This window comes from Anser cygnoides, chromosome 21 (assembly GCF_040182565.1).
Source record: "Anser cygnoides isolate HZ-2024a breed goose chromosome 21, Taihu_goose_T2T_genome, whole genome shotgun sequence".
NCBI lineage: Eukaryota > Metazoa > Chordata > Aves > Anseriformes > Anatidae > Anser > Anser cygnoides.
The window spans coordinates 9,065,827-9,084,295 of NC_089893.1; the positions used below are offsets into that span (position 1 = coordinate 9,065,827).

At 49.5% G+C, this 18,469-nt stretch overlaps 1 protein-coding gene across 5 annotated transcripts in view; it reads left to right on the top strand.

Moving 5' to 3' along the window:
• Window positions 1-18,469, top strand: part of KIRREL3 (kirre like nephrin family adhesion molecule 3) — a 317,031-nt gene that overhangs the window by 198,578 nt on the left and 99,984 nt on the right. For 4 of the 5 annotated variants that reach the window (XM_066981248.1, XM_066981245.1, XM_066981246.1 and 1 more), the window contains exon 2: window positions 13,865-13,942. The exons of the other annotated variant lie outside the window; for it this stretch is intronic. In XM_066981248.1, the coding sequence (XP_066837349.1) occupies window positions 13,865-13,942 (78 nt within the window). The remainder of the gene's footprint in view (window positions 1-13,864; window positions 13,943-18,469) is intronic. 5 annotated transcript variants of the gene reach the window in all.

Below are 18,469 nucleotides of genomic sequence, written 5' to 3' on the forward strand. Positions count from 1 at the left end.
ACTTGCTTTAGAATTTCGGCATTACTTTGATATTTGGTGAACAAAATGTTGACACAAAACACTAGGCTACTTGGGTTTGTTTTAGCTTGCAATTTAGACTTCAAAAAAAAAAACTGTATGAAATGAATTAGCAAATTATCTTGATTGCTCTGCTCATTTTTCCAGCAAGAAAGCTATCCACCTGGAAAATAGTGACTGGCTGCAGGCAGCAGCGGAATTTATTTCTTCAGATAAATGGATTTGGGATAAAAGACTTCTTTATTTTTTTTCATTTTAACTGCAAAGGGTGATATGTGTCTGTTCTGCTCTTCTGTGCTGAAGATAAAACAGGAAGGAACTTTGCATAGGTGTGCCAATGCCTTTCAAGGAAAAGTTTCTTCCCCCACCCCAACCTCTTCCTCCTAGAAGTAGCACCTCGGACTCGAGATCAGAGCGCTGTTTAATGTTCCCTTCACAACAATGCTGGCATGACTCCGAATCCCAGCACTGGCTTTCTTGCTATGTTTTCTGTTCCACACACATGCTATGTCTTTGATCTCTCTACTTTGTCCTTGTTCTATTTCATTTTTTTCTTTCTTTCCCCATTTCACTCACGAAGGTGGCTTTGTCAGGGAAGCATCGTTTCATTTTTCCGAAGGTCCTGAGAGGGTGGCTGGCAGATCTCACGCACTGGGTGTCAGCCGCGTTAAACGAACGCATGCAGATCACTGTAAATCCCTATTTACACATAATAAACACGAAGACACAAACCAGGGAATAATACATTATTGATCACAATGGTGGCGCGTGGTGTCCTTTGGAAGGCGGGTGGTGTGTGCCCATCCGTCAGCACGGGGACCAGGGGCTGCCCCACCTGTGGGGAAGGGCGAGTGACAGCCTTGTGTCATGCTCTGTCTCTGGCCCAGTAGGATATATAGGATATTTCTCTGCCTGACCCCAAGTCTAACCTGTTGAGCACGTTTGGATTCTCTGTGCTCAAGAGAAGATTTTCCTACAAGTGGAGCCAGAGGACTCAAATCGCGTTGACTTTCCCTCTCAGCACAAGTGAATCTCTCGCTTTGTGCTTGGGCTGCACCAAAAAGAGCGTTTTGTACGCAGGACCCCCTCGTTGGATGTGGGAGCAGAACTAAAATGTGGTGCTAGAGACGAGCACAGCATGTGCAGGGTGCACAAGCACACAACAGCTTGCTGACTCTGTAGAGAGCTGGATCTGTAGGGATCGAGGAAGGTTTCGGTGATTTAGGGCTTACAACCCGTAAAAATAATCTTCTAGCTCTAAATACTCTGTACTCCAAAACAAAGTGTGCTTTTTAACGGTGATCTAAACTGCTTGCCAGCTGGGGTCCCTTATTGGCATTGCTGGGCTTGTACTTGCGTTGCAGTGATGAAGAACGGTGCTTCGATGGTTGCTGCCCTTGTAGCTGATGATTTCTTCCTTTTCTCAACATCTGGCACCATTCCTAATCTCCCGTGCAATACACGAAACTCATTCCCTTGTTTTATCTCAGGCTGAGGTTGGAGGAAAGTGAGGTTCTTGAGGCTTGACAGGCAGTTGCAATAGGTTTTGTTTGGTTTAAATGAGTTGAGAGTTCAAATCTAGGCAGGAAATGGAGCGGTTCTCCTCCCCTTGTTCGCTCTGAGGGGATTGCAGGCCGGCTGCCGGGTCAGAAGGATTTCCAGGTGCTGCTGTGCTGACAGAAAGAGCATCTCTTTGAAAACTGGATTTCTCAAATCGGCGAGTGGGGAAAGCTGTCCCCAACAAGCTGCCCCTGACCTCAGATCTGAGCTGTTCGCTCACTCGTGTGAGCTCTGCAGTGAAAACATATTCAAGTTCCCTTTTCCTGCGGCTTTTTTCTTCCAGGTATTTAATCTTAGTTTACAGATGAAATGTGCAGTGGAGAAAAAGATGCTAATCACACAGTTACTGCACTGTGCTCCGACCACTGAAAAATTTATTACCGTCTGTCCTGGATTGGACAGGGCTGTGAGCATCAAGATGTTAACATCTTTGAAGCAGCAGCTGATAGCCTCAGCAATGCAACAGGGCACGGCCTCAAATCCGCAGAGGCCACACCAAGAGCTCGTGCGGGTTTGGTACAGCAGAGATGCACTTTAGAGTCTTCCCTTTGGTGAGGTCAGCGGCAAGAAAGAAAGCCATGTCGTGCTTAAAACTTCTGCCACCTGCCTAGAAGTGTCACCTCAGCACCTTCCTGCTGTCTAACGCTGGAGGAAGCTTTCTGTTGACCATCGACCTGGTCAGTTCCTCCCAGATTTTTCTAGGTATAGAGGTGGCTGTTGTTATTTCAGCGCCCTGATAGATGGATGGGTACCTAATGGGTCCTGTCCCCAGGTGAGAAGCAAGCACAGGGCTTTGTGTGGTCAGGATCTGCCAGGCTGTAATGAAAGCGGAGCAGAAGGCAAGGTCAAAAATGGGACCACAAATGGGATTTCTCAGGCTCCCCTGGTGTTTTGCCGTGTGGCTTTCTGAGCTTGTTGCAATATCCAACTGTCTTGGAAGCAGAGTGCTTTGATTTTTGGCCTGTCTCTGCCCTCAGCATGTTATTGGACTTACAGTTCAGAACTAAACTACAGCTCCCGTGATGCATCTTAAATATACGATTTGCACTTGGCTTTTTGCATGAGCTGTGTTTCTCCCCAGCCAGCTTTTCCTGGAAATGTACTTTCCCTCCAGCAGCAGCAGCAGGACCAGCTGAATCTTGGAGCACATAACCATTGCATAAAGTGCCTCTCCCGTGGCTGTGCTTGCATATGTTTCTCTCTTCGTCTTTTAAAAGAACTTAGGGTATTTCTGTAAAACCTCACACCTTGCAAGTCATCCCCTTAAAAACAAAATTTGCTGAGCAAGGAGATAATTGCCAGCGGTGCAAGGCATACTCCTGTGTCTCCTGCAGCAATTAACAAACCTAAACGCGGGCTTGGCTGTCTTTCCAATTAAACTCTGGCAAGCAGGAATACACAACGTGATAATGAAGCAGAGTTTTGGAGCCACTCTGCTTGCTATTTTGAGGATACAGGAGCTTTAGGCTGTCTGACTGAAACTAAGCCATTGAAAGTAATGGGCTGGACAATCTCACCCCATTACTTTTAATGGGATGGAGAGAGTGTGCACTCGGGAGCAGCGTGCTGACACCGGGGGAAGCAGGGGAGTTGTTCTCACATATCATTTGCCTTATGACCAACACCAGGAAAATGCCCCCCTGGCAGCGGAAGGCAAACTGCTCACAATAAGTTACAGGGCTTGGCAGTGGGTACGAGGTGTAGTAGCAGGGAGGAAGGTGTGTGAAAGCATAAAGGGCATCAGCTGTGAGCTTGGGCTTGATTCAGACAAGGCACATAGTGAGGGGGGGACTGCAGTGTATGAGATCCCTGCTGCTCATGCGCGCTTCATGATGCATGAGGGCACGAGCAGGGTGCTAATCCCTCCCCTACTGATTTCCTCTGGCTTACCTTCCTGCCTCTTCTTGCCTGTAATAATCACCCCTGCAGGAGCAGAGGAAGTTTTTAATGTTCTGTGAACTCCCAGCCTTTTTGCTGAAGCTGGTGAGTGCCACTAGCAATGTGTCTGCAGTGTAAAAGCACGGCAAGTGGAGGGATGCACCCGGTAGGGCCGGCTGCAGAAATGGTGAGCTTTCAGGTCAATTATCAGGGAAACTGATAGTGCTCTAAAAGGGGAGCTGGGATGGTCTTGAGAGAAAGTAAATGCTGCAGGCTTGGTATTTTAGCTGGATGCTCCAGCTAGAGCTGCAGATGCTCAGTGTCTTCCCTGGGTCCAGGCAAGGTGGCTGGTGCAGACGGCAGCAGGAGCAGCACTGTCTGCAGCCGCAGTTGTGGCAGGACGTCTGCGTGGCCTGGCAGTCTTGGTGATGGATTTGTTTCTCCCGACGGGCCCGAATTTGCTGCTGCTGGGCTATTGAAGGAATGTGGTCAAGGCAGGGCAGCAATCAGCCTCCCACAGCCCGAAATTTGCCCACTTGTTTTCTTTTCTCCTGCTGCTGAATGTGACCAAAGCCCTCCCCGCCAGCACGCTGCAGAGCCTCAATACCCCAATCAAAGCAGCCGTCCGCAGGAAGGGATGGAGGCGCAGTGATTAGCTGATCCCTTCGGTCTTGCAGCTTCCTCCCCTGCCCTGTAATTGGCATCTTGTTTTTTGCCAGGGGGTAGGGACCTGTTTTCCTGCTGCCTGCCTGTTGCAGCTTAGCACCGCGCGCTCTTTCAGTAAGTTTTAGCAGAAGGCAAAGAGCAGGAGCGGGGACTGCAGCGAGGTGCTGCCAGCTGATGCAGCGCTCTCTGCAGAAGCACCCCCAGCTGGGATTCCTCTCTCCATCTCCTGCTCCTTTGGCCAAGTTATTCACCTCCAAAAGTTCAGTTACACCACCATCGGTGAGGTTTCCCGAGATATTTAGGTGCTTCAACCTCCTAATGATTTAAATGGGAGCTTAAATAACTTGAGGGGTTCACCTGTGTGTGCAGATCTGATTCAGGGTGGGTTGTTCACATCACTGGTCTCCTTCGACTCGACCACCCTGCTGGTGGTGGGAGCAGGCGGGTAACTGGGGCCACACCATAGCTCTCGTGTAGCTGGGTGGCCCACGAGGAGGTGGCTTAGCGCAGACCAGTGCTGCACAGCGTGCCTCCTGCCCGCCTTCTCACCTCACAAGCAGGAGGCAGGTTAAGGAGTTTTCTGAAATTGCTGAGGCTTGGCAAGGAGGGGAAAGTAAAATAGAAGCTGAAGATCAAAAAAAAAAAAAAAAGCCTTGGATGCACAAGAATTGCAGACATGCTGTGAGGTAACCGGCAAATACAATTTAATTATAAGATACACAGGAGTAATGGCATTTGCGAGGTTGGAGCATGATTTCCCAGTAATAGAAGGACTGCAGGGTTCCCTGGCTCTCTCGTCTCATCTTCAAATGAGAGCACAACTACACTTCGGTGCTTTCCCTGCCTTCAGAGGGGTTTAAAGGGCCACAGTACTTGGTCTTGGGGGAGCCAGTGTGGTTGTCCAGGGTGTCAGGCGGTTGCATGTGAAGGATTTGGAGATGTGAGGCAGTGGGCTTCATAGGAGGGTCTGGTGGATCCAGGGCAGGTGGGTTTGATGATGGTTTTCTAGGTCAAGCAGAGGATAGCTCTGTTTGCTGGGTGTTCCCAAGGTTTGTGCTTTCCTATACTCTCCCCTGTCTTTCTAGCCTCCTAAAATGGATGGCTCAGCCAGAAATGCCTTCAAGGTGGGATGTGCAAGGAGCCATTGCTGATCCATAGCGCTATAATAGATGTGACCTTTACAGTGCTGTGATTTTATTCTTATTATTTTTTGCTCCAGTGTGCCCACAACCTGTCAGACCCACGTGGGGACTTAAGGGCTCATTGCAAAGAGTTTCCAGTGCCAAGCTTTCCTTGTAGCTGAGCAGAAATGTTACGGGATGATCTGGGTGGGCTGTAAGGCTAGAGTGCCTCCTGCTTTATGCAGATCTCTGGGCCTACGTGTAAATGAAGCTCTCTTTGTGCCAGGAGAGCACTGGGTGTGTTGTTTATTTCGGTATGAGATCCTCTCACCAGACTTCAGGATGATGCTGTGCTGTGTGTGTAGCTAATGTTCCTTGGATTGCCATGGGATGTGCAGGGGTCCTACAGCAGAGGCAAGGAACAGTGCAGTGGCTTTTGATGAAATGAGAAACCAGAGTGCTTGGAGACGAAATCAGGTCTTTAGATAAAGCACTCTGTTCCCAAGGAACCGAAATACCCTGGTTTTGCATCTTTCTTCCTGTCTGTTTTGTTCTGAGCTTTTTCATTCGGATTTCAGACTGATTTAGAGACTACGAAAGCCCTCCTGGAGAGCAGGAGCACATCCAGGAGCCAGTGCAACTGCTGGAGGCAGAATAAGAAGGGTCTTTGGATTCCCTGGGGAGCCTCTTTCATCGAGTGCAATGGGAGAGGCATTGCAGGAAGGAGTTCTGCTGTCCTGATGGCTGTGATAGGTTTCAGACCGGTCCTCCCTCCTTACCTCTTTGGTAGGGCAGTTATTGTCCCCCTCTGGGGAGCTGGATGTGCAATTCTTGTCTTCGTGGGGGGCACAGGGGGAAGATGGCTGTAATGCTGAATTGGTTCCACCACCGGCCCCATCAGACGTGTCCTGAGGTGACTGCCAGCTTGGGTCTTTGCTGCCAAGTGGAGCGTGGGGGCTGGTGACAGACAGCCTGGGGCCATCTGTGCCCTGGGCTTGCGAGAGGAGATGCCTGGGGGTGGCAGAGCAGGCAGACAGCAAGGGAGGAGGCTCAGACTCTGTTTTCCTCTTCTGCCCTCCCTGTTTGAGCCCCAGTGGACGTGAGAAGGTCTGTATGGTACATGTCTCCTGGTACAACCAGGACAGATGTCCCCATCACCTGGCTGTCCTCCAGTGGCCTTGGTGGCCCTGACAGAGGCAGAGTCTCGCTGGGGTCAGCAAACGTGGTCTGCACGTCTCCTCCTGGAAGGACGGTGTGGATGGGAGGTGTCATGGTTTTGGGGGCTGATCTGGGAAAGACTGGGGAGTGTGTGGGGAGGTGCTTGTGCATTGCCCAAATTTCTCCAGAAGTCTTGTTTCTGACCTTCCTGTGACGAGCTGCTGCCTGCAGGCACGAGCTGCTCCTTGTGGCTTGAACGGAGCAGCGGACGCCATGGACTTTGGTCAAAAGCAGATTTAAACCCCCAGGAAGCTCTTAAGTACCGGTTCAGTCTGTCATAAAGATGAGTTGGCCTAGCCCCACTAAAAAACAGATGTATTTCTAGGGGGCTGGGTCCTGGGTGTGCAGCAGGCAGAGGAGCCTCAGAGCATGCGAGTCAAGAAGGATGGGGGAGGCAGCAGGATAGGGCTCCGGTTTGTTCTCGCAAAATACAGCGTGAGCCAAGGAGGTTGGGAGGAACCATCTGAACTGTGCCTGTGAGATGGTAAAACGCAGCATGGGGTGGGGGCATTGCTGTGGGCATGGCTGCATGCCCGTGGTGGTCTTCTGAGCAGGAGAGCGTGCAGGCAGCAAGTGGCAAGCTCAAGGTGCAGGTTATGGCTTCTTGCCCATACTGCCGGAGGGTTTGTGACTGTGGGCAACCCCACAAGCCTCATGCGATGCCCACGTGTGATGTTGGCAGGGTGACGTCGCTGCACTGGTTTTCCGACCAGCAGTGCTCTTGGAAGAGCAATCAGGAGATGATCTGATGTTGTTGCTGGTAAAGAGAACATCTGTTCCTACAGAACCTTTTATTTGTTTCTTTTGAACAAAACAAACACTGTATGAATGTTATGATTTTGACAAGGGGAAACGCAGTACTTTTCCTGCACGCTAGGTGTAGTTAAGGTGTGGGATTTGCTGCCATAAGACCTCATCAACGCAAGGCATTTAACAGGATTTGACTAGTGCAAATGCATACCTGAGCGTACAAAGGTATGAAAGCCTGTTTATGCAAGAAAGTTCAGGTACTGAAGGCTTTCTTACTCTGGGGTAAACTTTTTTTCCTGTAGCAGCTCCTCTTTCAGACCTCTTTATTTCAGAGAGGAAAAACAAAATCCTAAGAATCACTGGGTTCAAGGTTTGCGAGGATCTTTTTTCACTTGCTTGGTGCCCCCCCACGTACAGTAGGTTTGTAAGAGGTTCAGACAAGGGGCATCAACGATGGGGGACTAGTGGGGAGAGAGGGGGATAAAAACTAATTCAGTTTACTGAACTTTGGGTTACCAAAAGCTCCACGTTGCCACTAGAGAGAAAAACCTCTTCAAAACACTTCAACGCTGAGTTGCAACCTGGAGCTGCCTTTCTTCCCTTTGATAGCCAGGGAATAGAGGGAAATAAGTCTCTTTGCCTAGCAGCATGAGTCCCTCTTCATTCTTTCCTCTTCTGCCAGTTGTTTCCTGCTAAGAAGTAATTTTTAATTGCCTGATACCAGGGCAGAGCTCCTTCCTGGTGGTCTTTCTTGGAGATCACACTGCATAAGAGGTTTCTTACTTGGAAACTACTGTTATTTTGCAAGTCTTTCTCTTGGTTTTGGGATCTTCCGGGGCATGTTGGGTAGCTGGATGCCAGCGTACTGTGGTGTGTCAGGTGTGCGCTTGTCCAAAACTTTGTCCAAGAGAAGCTCCTGGGTTGGGAGAGGCTCTGTTTTTTCAATGGGTTGAAATATGATCAGTTAAAGTAAGTGTACCCACCCGTATCCTGTCATTTTCTATTATGGTTTATTAACCCAAAAGCATGGTTGGTAGAAGCCTTAGAGGGTCTTCAAGAACTACACTTGCCAGAAGTTCCCTTTAGGTAAGACAACACTAGGGCTGGCTTGTTTTGGTGCTCCTGCTGTGTCCTTGGTATAGATACACGCCTCTCTCTAGTATTGTTTAAAGGAAACTTAGACCTTTACAGAGAGATTTCACAGTTTTCAGTCTTGAGGAATTTCCTTGACTGTGCAAAGTCAAACCATCCTCCCCAAGGTGGTCTTCACCTTTGCATGGTGGCGAGAGAGGAGACTTTGCTGTTCGAAATCTTTGGCCAGCCCTGGCTCCTGAGGGGGGCCATGGTTTCTGCAAGCTCTGCTGTACGTGTTTTCCCTCGTTAATATGGGCAGGACTTGCAGGTCTGGGGCCCATGAGAGGATAGCCCTTCTGCGCAGTTGCGTTTTACGTCTTGGAGCAATGAGCTGGCAAACACCTCTGCTCCATCTGTTTTCCTTCATTGATGGATCCTTTTAAAGTCAGATTGTGGTCCCAAGGGGACACACTCAACTAATCCTCTGCTTTTAAGATTTTATTTGTGCAATAAATGGATGACAAGGTGGTTTGCAAGTACATAACACAATAAATGGGTTTATAAATGCAACTTTTCTGCAGAGCACTATAGAATAAAATACAATATCACCACAGCATTTAACACTGATCTCTACTTCATTCATATTTCAAACAGTAATGTGCCCATTTTCTCATCTGGGAAGCCTCTTAGTTTTTTTAATACATTTTTATAAATTAACCAGGCACAGATTTAATAACAACTTGCATTTGTATAGCTTTTTCATCTCTGAGGACCTTGGATTGCTCTGCAGACTTAATGGTATAACATACAAATTGGATGCCGGAGGATCCAGTTGCTCTCTGCTGAAACGAGGCAGTGGCTTGGATTGCTCAGCAGTGCTTGTGGACGCAAAGGGCAGCGAGGGAAGAAGCTCGAAGCCAATCCTTGTGGCAGAACGAGAACTTGGAGGGGAAGGATGCAGCTCACGTCGGTGCCCAGAGCAAAGACTGCTTAAGAAGAGGTCATGGGCACGCCTAAGAAATCTAAACCATGAGCAAAGCAGGATGGCTACTGAACCTGGAGGGCAGTGTGCTGAAAAGTGAAGAAAATGCTCCTTCACACACTTCTTCTAGCTGCTGGGATGAATCATTGCTACCTTGGTGAAGCCAAGAACGTTGGAAGACTTAGGGCTTTCCAGAAAAGACCAGGGAAATAATTAGGTTTTTTTGTTTGTAATGAGTTTTTGTTTGGTTGGTTTTGTTTTTAGCAAGGAATTCAATAGAAGATGACTTGACATGTCAGGACAGCATACCTCTAAGCAAGAGCACGTGGTTTCTCAAAGTGTTTTTAAAAGTAATGCAGAACTCTTGGATTTGGTGATAGGATCTTCTCCTACCGCCCTTGGTAGCTGAACTAGGAACCACCAGAAAGGTGTGGAGCTTCTTTCCTCCAGGCCTTTCATGCTCTTTCAGGAGCTCACACCCAAGTTCTTGACTTCTTAGATCCCCAGGTGAGAGGGGGCTTTTCCAGCCCTCTGCCTTTCCCATCCCAGTGTCAGCCACTCCCAAACGTGGTGGCCGTCTGCCACACAAGTTGCCCCTTCCCATCCTGGAAAGGCAAAGGTCAGAACGAAGCTCATACATATAACATGCAACTGGAAAAAATATTTACAGATAGCAAATTGCCATCTCTGCAGAAGGAAAACATGAAAAAATAGAAACGTGATATTTATTTTAATACAATGTTTTTAAATTTTAATTTAAGAGACCAGCTGTTTCTGCTTCTCTTCTAAGAGCTTAATTGGTATATAATAGCATAGTTAATTAAATACAAATCAATAGTTTAAAACAGCTAATTGATATTTAATATGTATGGGAAAATATAACTTAGTTGTAATATAATTAACTCAATATTAAATAAGCAATGGAATCGCAATTATGCCTTTACAGTGATTATAAAGTTTATCGTTCTTTAATAAACTTGCAATTCGACGGGATAAGCTGAAAAATTATTAAACAGGTATTATTGAGCTATTAAACATTTATTACCATTCCTGGTGGAATACAGCTACACAATAGTACACATTATAGTTGTGTTAGTAAACCTTTATTACTTCTTTGCAGTGTTAGCCTTTAATGCACTGGTTGATCAGAAACTTGGATCCCTTTCTGACTTTTCGTTGGGAGAACTGCCTGAAGAGTGAGTAAGGAAATCCCAAATGAAGGGGGGAAATAGAGAAAAAGCAGGATTCCATAGTTTGGGCCAGGGAAAAGATATCTCTCTCCCAAAGCCAGCTTGACCTCCTCTGTTGCCTAAGATGCACATAAAGGTCACTTCCTAGAAGTCATAACTTGATTCATTCTCTGAACTTGTTTCTTTGCATTGGATTTTGCTTCTTTGTCACTTGCTGCCCCTAATGCTGACAACACATGGCTTGGACTTGCTTTTGCTTTGTCTAAGTGGCTCTTCTACAGATTTTGGGATGAATCAATGCAGATACTTCTTTGAGTCAAAATGTACTTCTGCCGTGTATTTTCCAAACACAATACTTAAACTCACACTTTTTCTAAGTGGCCAGGGTGACAAACCTCAGCTGTAACTCATCCTACTATGCTAAGAAAAAAATTGGTTGTCATTGCATGGAAGTGGATGGGATTTGTTTCAGGAGGTAGGTGCCACACATCCATGGGTTAAAATGTTCTTTTTTCAGTGGTATCTCAGCAGCCCCCTAAAGTCAGAACATTTAAAATGCTGGGGTATCTGCTTCACTATTTAAGCTTTTAGATAGCCATTAAACGCTGTGAAGTGGTGAGACATCCGTAGGCATCAGAGTCATCTTGAAGTATTTTACCTTTTAAAGGCACTCTCAAGTATTTAAAGGTGCCTTTAGCTATAAAGATTTTTGCATGTTCTCACAAATTTATGGTATGAATTATTATAATGTAGTGCTCCTGTATAGCTCCTTTCATCATGGGATATCAAAGTGTTTTATAAGCATTAATTATAGCACCCTTCAGGGTGGCAAACGGCCCAGCAACACCCATTCCAGTGGGGGCTCATCCAGGCTCTGGATGGGTGACAACCCCGATCTCACGGATCCATCCCTCCCTCCTGCAAGGGTGAAGTTGTGCTTGGGGCACTGGGTACCACAGCCCTTGTCTTCAGTCGTAGCCCCTTGCCATCACCTCTAAAGCACAGGCTCTTTCTGGGGAGCATTTCTCTCCCTGCACCTGGAAGATGAGAGCTGGACATCTGAATTTGGGCACTGGGTTGACTTTCATCCCCCCAAGTAAGCTGCACCTTTTGCTGCCCCTGTCCCAGCTCCATTCCCCTCAGTTTTGGCTCAGGATGCTCTTGCAGCTGTTTATTGGCTGCAGAGACTATGGCAGCTTTTGCCATGCCAGGGCTCCAAGTCTGGGGGGGAAAAAAAAAACAGTTGTGCATGTGCAGGGCTGTACGATGCACGATGAAATTAGCAAGACAGCAATGCTGGCTTGCTCAATCCCGCTGTGGACTGCGCTGTCTTGTGTGACGCTAATCTAATTGTGTTGTTTTAATTGCACTTTGATAGCTTGGTGCTCGTTGAAAGCTCAATAGGAATCGATGCCATTTGTCTTTTCCATCAATAAAGGCATAAATGCGTTGCAGGCTCTGTGTCAACAGCCCCAGAGGCTGGGGAGGTTATCGGCAGCCTGCAGCTGATGCACGCAGGGTGTTCGTCCTCACGGTATCATGCAGTCCTCTATGGAAACCCACCTGAAGTTCAGCGAGGTCTTATTGATTCTAGCTGTCAGCTAGCCCTAACCAAGGCAGCCCACGCTGAATGTCCTTCACCTAAAACCAGCAGGCTTAACAGTAACGGGGAGTATTGAACACAACGCTCTGCAAGCTGACACCTTTCTGGGTGTGTTTGCGGCCCTAGAGCAGGCTGTGCGGGGTGACACGGATCACATCACCCCCAGCGTGAGGAGCAGGAGGGCTGGCTGCCACCTCGGCAGCAGCCGGGAGGAGGTTGCTGGTTGCCTCGTGCTGATGGTAAGGACTCTGACTCAAGCAACTGCTGAGAATGTGGGTGGTCAGTTCACCTGTCTTGAACGGTCTAATCTTTAAGCATCTACACCTGAGTTGGTCACCACATTTTATAGTTAGTGAGAGGATTATGAGCACTTCCAAAATCATCCCGATAGATGAAGTGTGTCGCTGCCCACGGATGTCCGTTTCCCTCTGGGGTCTGACTTTAGGTGACTGTGAATTTAAGGGACAACTAGATTTTGGCTTACTTTAAACATCTTGATAGACATTTTGTATGGCCATTTCCTTTAGTGGGACAGAACATAGCATTTATTTGGCTAGATGCTGATGACCTCTGTCATGGGATCAGGAGCTGTTGGTCCTTAAGCTCTTGCAAGATGGATCCTAGTTAAAGTTAGATAAACGTTTTTAACTTGTCTTGCTTGTACCCTGAGCACCATGGGGGTCACAAGTCATCGGTGTCTTCTGGATTTGGGCTCCAATTCTGCCCCGAGGTGCTGAACGCTAGAGGAGGAGGATGATTCTTCTGCCAGAATGCCACAGTAGCTAGCAGCCCTAGGGAGGGATATTGCATACGCAGTGCTGTGTGACTCCAGGCATCTTCCCTGCACATCGCACAGTGGTGAGCAACCTTCCTGCTCCAACGCAGTCCAGCTGTGCAGCGCGAACCCTAGCCTGTGGCATGGAGCCCAAAGCCCAACCTGCGTGGTGCTGCCTGGCTCGAGCCGAGGCTGCCAGCAGCCCTCGCTGCGCTCCTGCTCTGCTGCCTTCCCCTCCTGCTCGCGGCTCCGCGATGCTCCCGAGTGCCCCATCCTCGGATAGCGGGCTCCGAGGAGACCACAGCCGCATTAAGTAAACATCAAAGGGGCTTTGATCAGCGGGGCCCTGCGGAGCACGGCAGCCCCCGAGGAGCACGGCAGGTCCGCAGGCAGGCAGCGGCGGGGACGTGGTACCTTAATTTTCTCCGCTGTGACACAGAATGCGTTTGAAGAAGGGGAGCTTTCTGCCACTCTGAGATGCGTGTAGGGAGAGCACACGTGCACGCAGCCTACTTCTGGAGAAGCCACGCTCAGATCTTTCTCTATTGGTTGTCGATAGTCAGAAAACCCCATTAAGGAATCAAGGCATCAAAGGCATAGGCCTCCTTGGACTCAGGCACTTTACCGCTTGTAGGGTCACCCGCTTGTTTCCGAAGAGCGAGGTGCCTCAAGCCAGCTCTGTCTTCCCTTTGGAGGGCCACGTCCCATCTGCTGCCGTGCCTGCCAAGGGAGACCAGGATTAAAGAGCCCGTGTTTTTGCAGCACACTGGTGCATGGGAAGATGCAGCTTGTTCCCTATGCACAATAGAAAGGAGCGCTCGAGAAACAGGGAGGGGACGGTGACCCTCCTGCCTCTGGCTGCGTGTGGCTGAGCAGAGCAGTCAGCTGGATGCAGTTGGGTTGGGACCAGCGGCTTGCACGTCGCTGGTGCTTCCCCTGAGCAAAGCAGCTGGCAGAACTCCTTCCCTGCAGCATCCCCATTTTGCTCTTGTCCCCAGCCTTCTAACATGGCTCTCTCTTCTCTTGCAGAACTGGGGCTCCCAGGAAGAGGATGCTGCCTAGTACTGGGGTTCATGTACAAGGAGAAGTACCGCAGGATGACTGAAGGTGAGCGGTTTCCCCACCTTCTCTTCATCCTTCCTCCTTAGCAGTCTCATCACAAGGATTCACTATTGCTAGGAACACGCTAACTTCTTGTTCGCCCCAAGGGGAAAACCCTGCTTCCTCTTTGATTTCTGAAACGTCTTGTTGGGCAAGCAGACAGGGGAAGCCCCTGCATGAAGTAGCAAGAGAAGAGCAGGAGCTTATTGCTTCCATTCATCCCAAATCCACTGTCTTTTCCTGTGAAAGGGATTTGTCGCACAGGAAGCTCTTTCAGCAATCGTTGCTTCTAGTCCTTTTATTCTGCTTGGGTGGTGGTGCCTCACCAGGACACCTTCAAAGCACTTGTCTTCAGCTGGTGCGTCTGACCCCACTGGAGAGGAGTGGGGATATGCTCTGGTTACCTTCACCCCTAATATCCCTAAAGCTGCAACATCCTGGAGCTTACATGGACTTCCTTGCCAAACAAATGTCTGGCTAATTGGTGGCAGAGGTACAAAAGTCAATTAGAGTCAGGCTTAGCCTTGCTGTGTTCAAAAGCTGTCGGCGTTTGCTTGGATAAATCTCTCACCTGAGATCAGGGCTGCTGTGCCTTCTCAAAAGCGTAGTTGCTTTGCTTGTCAAACCCCTGTGCTGAGGCAGAGATCTCGCTAAAGTTTCCCTGTTTTATATTCTAGTCATCCCCCAGGTATTTTATGAGCATTGATTAATCCATAGAAATACCATAAATAATTATGAAGTGTAATAACTAAACAAAAACTATTTATGCTCGGAAGGATCGGCATCCTTGCTTCTCGTAGCTTCGTCGCTTGGCTGCTTTTTTCCGAAGCAGACCCTGGTGCAGCCCCACCTCTGGGTAATGCTGGATCCGAGGGGGGTGCAGGTCCCAGGGCTGGGCCAGTCGGAAGGTGCATGCTGAGGATGTGTACCAGAGTGGGGCTGCTGCTGGGGACGGCGAGCTCAACCCAAAAAGGTCCGAGTTGGGCTCAGTCCTTGTTTTGGGGGTTGGTTGGGCAGAAGGTGGGCTGACTTGCCTGCTGTGCTTTCTTTTGCGTGTGTGGGATGGCATAATGCCCAGCGACTGGCCATAGGGGTCTTTGCTCCTGCAGGAAGCCTTGCCTTCGTGAGAGCAAAAGGTGCATTAGCTTGCATGGGGTGAAGCTCCAGTGGAGGCAAACTTATGGCTTGAATATCAGTTAGAAGATCAAAGGTTCCCTCTGTTCCCCAGGGGTCCTGATACCGAGCTGATAACATGGAGAAAGCACTTCACAAGCTTTCACCTCATGTTTGTTAATTATCCTGTGCTTTTTAAACATTGATTAGAATATTTTTAATAGGAAGGGGCTGCCCCTTGGGAGAAAGGACGGCACAGCCTCATCCGAGTGCTGTGGGAAGGTGCAATCTCTGGCTGCTTTTGTGTTCCTCGAGCCTCTCCAAGGCTGCCTGGCTGTGCCCCTGGGATGTTCACAGGTGCTGCGCGTGGGCATCCCAGCCCATCCTTTGGGATTCAAAGCCTGCATCCACCTACAGAGCAAGCCCCCTTTTCAGCCCTGACATGGCTTTGTGGAGAGAGAACAAAGACACATGAAAGGCCAAAAGTAAAGCCTTTGTGTGGGGAAGGGAACAAAGCGTGCCTGCCTCGAGATGAGTTTCTGGCCCCCGCAGACTGCAGGGCCATTATGTTTAAAGGTACAATCTGCCAAAAAAAAAAAAAATGAACACAAAGTCAGGGGATTTCCATGGCCACAAAGACCGCCTGGGACTCGTGTTTTCACTGGAAATGGTTCTGGATGACAACTGCAGACCTCAAGCCTCCTGGGTTTTAGATTTCAGCACGGATTCAAGCTGTAGAACACGGGCTGAGCGCTGGTGGGAGCAGAAGGGGGTTTCAGATGTCTGGTCATCCCAGAGGTATTCCCTGCCAAACGTACCTGAGCCAGGTTCTTTGGGCCAGTTACCTTGCAGGGATAAGGAGTGAGACAGCTTCCCCTTCGTGTTTTTGCCAAGTGAGACTTTTTCCTCTTTTATTGCATTATGGTGCTAATGAATAGCCCTATTAATAATGACAGGGCAGCTGAAGGAGCTGAAAGCAGAGGCAGGCAGTGGGGCAATCAGATAATTACGAGGTGTGGGGTCTCCATCGTAGTGGAAATGGGTAATTACAGGGATCATTAGAACCTTGCTGTCACTTAATGGAGACATCTACAGAATGGGCTCCTAGGTAGAGAAGCACAAGAGGACTTAGACGGAGGTCTTGTCGGTGTGGAGGAGCTGCACCGCGCTGTACGGCTGCAGGCCTGGTACGGAGCCATCCTGGGCTGCATCTGCTAGGAACTGGAGGGGAGCGGCTGGTCTTAAAGCCCTTCTGGTGGGCAAACGTTACTCTTGGCTGTCCCCATGGACAGGATCCAGGCTGGGCACTTGCAGACCGCAGTGGCAACCTCTCCCAGCAGGGTAAAATAAATGCTGTGTCTTATGGATGCTCTGTGGCCATGCCCAGTGAGGGGTTTTGCTAGCATTATGTTGTCTGCATCCCAGCTGGCAAGCGATGCACATCCGTTAACATGATTGCAGGTGCAGGCTCTTCTGGCTGAGCTGTCTTCCAGGGTGAGAAGCAAAAATAAATGTCCAAGAACTCACCTCCATTAGCGTTAGTTAACGCACATCAGCTCTTCATATTGCCATATATCAACCTGGGTCCCAAAATAAACAGGTCTGGAGGAGGTGCCAGGATCTCTCGCAGCTGCAAAGCAACAGCATAGCCTCTGGTGCTCCTGGTGGTGATGTGCAAAGCAAAATTGATTTGAGCAGTCCCCCCACAGCTGGTGTTGCTGCACTGCATTGGCTGCAATTGCCTCATGCTGTATCGCTGCTGCAAAGCATGAGCCGGGACAGCAGGCTGGATTTGGGTGCATTTTGGGGGCAGGTGTAGGAGGGTGTTGCTCCAGTGTGGCTGCGACGTGCCCATCACTTTGCTGTGATTGACGGTTCCTTGCTGGCGTGCTGGGACTGCTGCTTGGTGCCGGCTGTGAGTTGTAGGGTGGAATTAAGCCGGTGACAGTTGTAGACAGAGGGAGAGAGGTAGAGCTGTCTGCAGTGACGGCCTTGCAATAAAGACGCTTTAGAGTTAATCCTCCGCCATCTGTCTTCATTCTGCTAATAACCCACTCAATCAGATGCTGCCGCCTGTTTGTTAACATTCAGAAACAGATACATAATCGGCAGGAGCATGCTGTTTGTGCACGCGGGGCTGGATTCCACCCCTGGCCATAGTGGTGGGTTAGTGGGAGCCGTACCTTGGGCAGGACGTCTCGAAGCACGAAGCAGAAAACGGGGTTCCTGCTGAAGCTGGTGGCACGTTGAGCTGCCCTGCTTTCCCCAGGGTTTGGTGATTTCCCCTGCCTCACGGTGACTTTTGGAGCAGAAAGCTGACAATGCTTTAGTCCCCCAAGAAAAGAAGCGTCTGACTAACCTGAAAATTGGGACTATTTTTTTTTAATTCCTTGTTTCCCCACCTCATTCAGCCATCTTCCCTTCCCAAAGCTGGAGATGGAGGCAAGGGCTGTGCTGCAAACCCTTCCCTGCTCTCCCATCACGTTTAGTCCCTGCCCTTCCATCGCTGCAGTCTCCAAGCTGGGCTCTCTGCTCTCTTCTGGGGTGGCCGAAGGCAGGTGCTCACACGTTGATCCTGCTCCTGCTATTTTTCTTCCTCTCTCCTGCCTTTGACTTCTCGCCAGATCTAACACGAGTCATTAGCAAGCGTTGCAGCAGCAATTATGGCACTTTTTGGCTGCCATTCATAAAGCTACTAACGGGAACGATTAAGTGCTTGGAGGTGTCAGCCTACTCCTTCGCCACCTGTTCCCACCAGCCGTCGGCTGCTGGAGGTGCCTGCAGCCTCTCCCCGCCTCTCACCTCCCTTTCTGGGCACGGTGGTGGCTTTGGGGTCCTCCCGTGCATCTCTGCAGGGTGGCCCCACACTCAGATTTGTCACTGCATGGAGGGAAGGACGTGCTTCATCCTTGTCTGAGGCTGTGAAAGCGGGCATGGCTGGAAAATGGGACAGAAAAGGGCTTGGCACAGCAGCATCCTCCTGCTCTGGATAATGGTCTGTGTGCAAGGAAGGACAAAGCCACAACTTTACCTCCCTGCTTGGCTGATGTCCCTACTTTCTGCCTTGCTTACATCCATGCCATCAATCAGGGATGAGCATGAGGCTGAAATCTATACCTTAACCTGCAGGCATCTTCCCTGGGCTCAGCCGCTGTGGCTGGGAGTGCTGGCTGCTGTGCAAGGAGAGGGCTCGGTGCTGGAGCTGCTGGCAGCAGCACCCCTCTGTTTGCATCGTGGCTGGGAGCAGAACCGGGGCTCAGAAGCTTTCTGTGTTCAAGGTGTCTCCGTGCGCTTTGCAGAGCACTGGGATGCCAGCAGCTGTTGCTGCAGGGCTGCAGCTCTGTGTGGCAGCGAGAGCTGGTCTGTGTTTAATTGGGAGAGGGCGCTGCTTAGCAAATCCCGTTCGTGGGGTAATGGCTC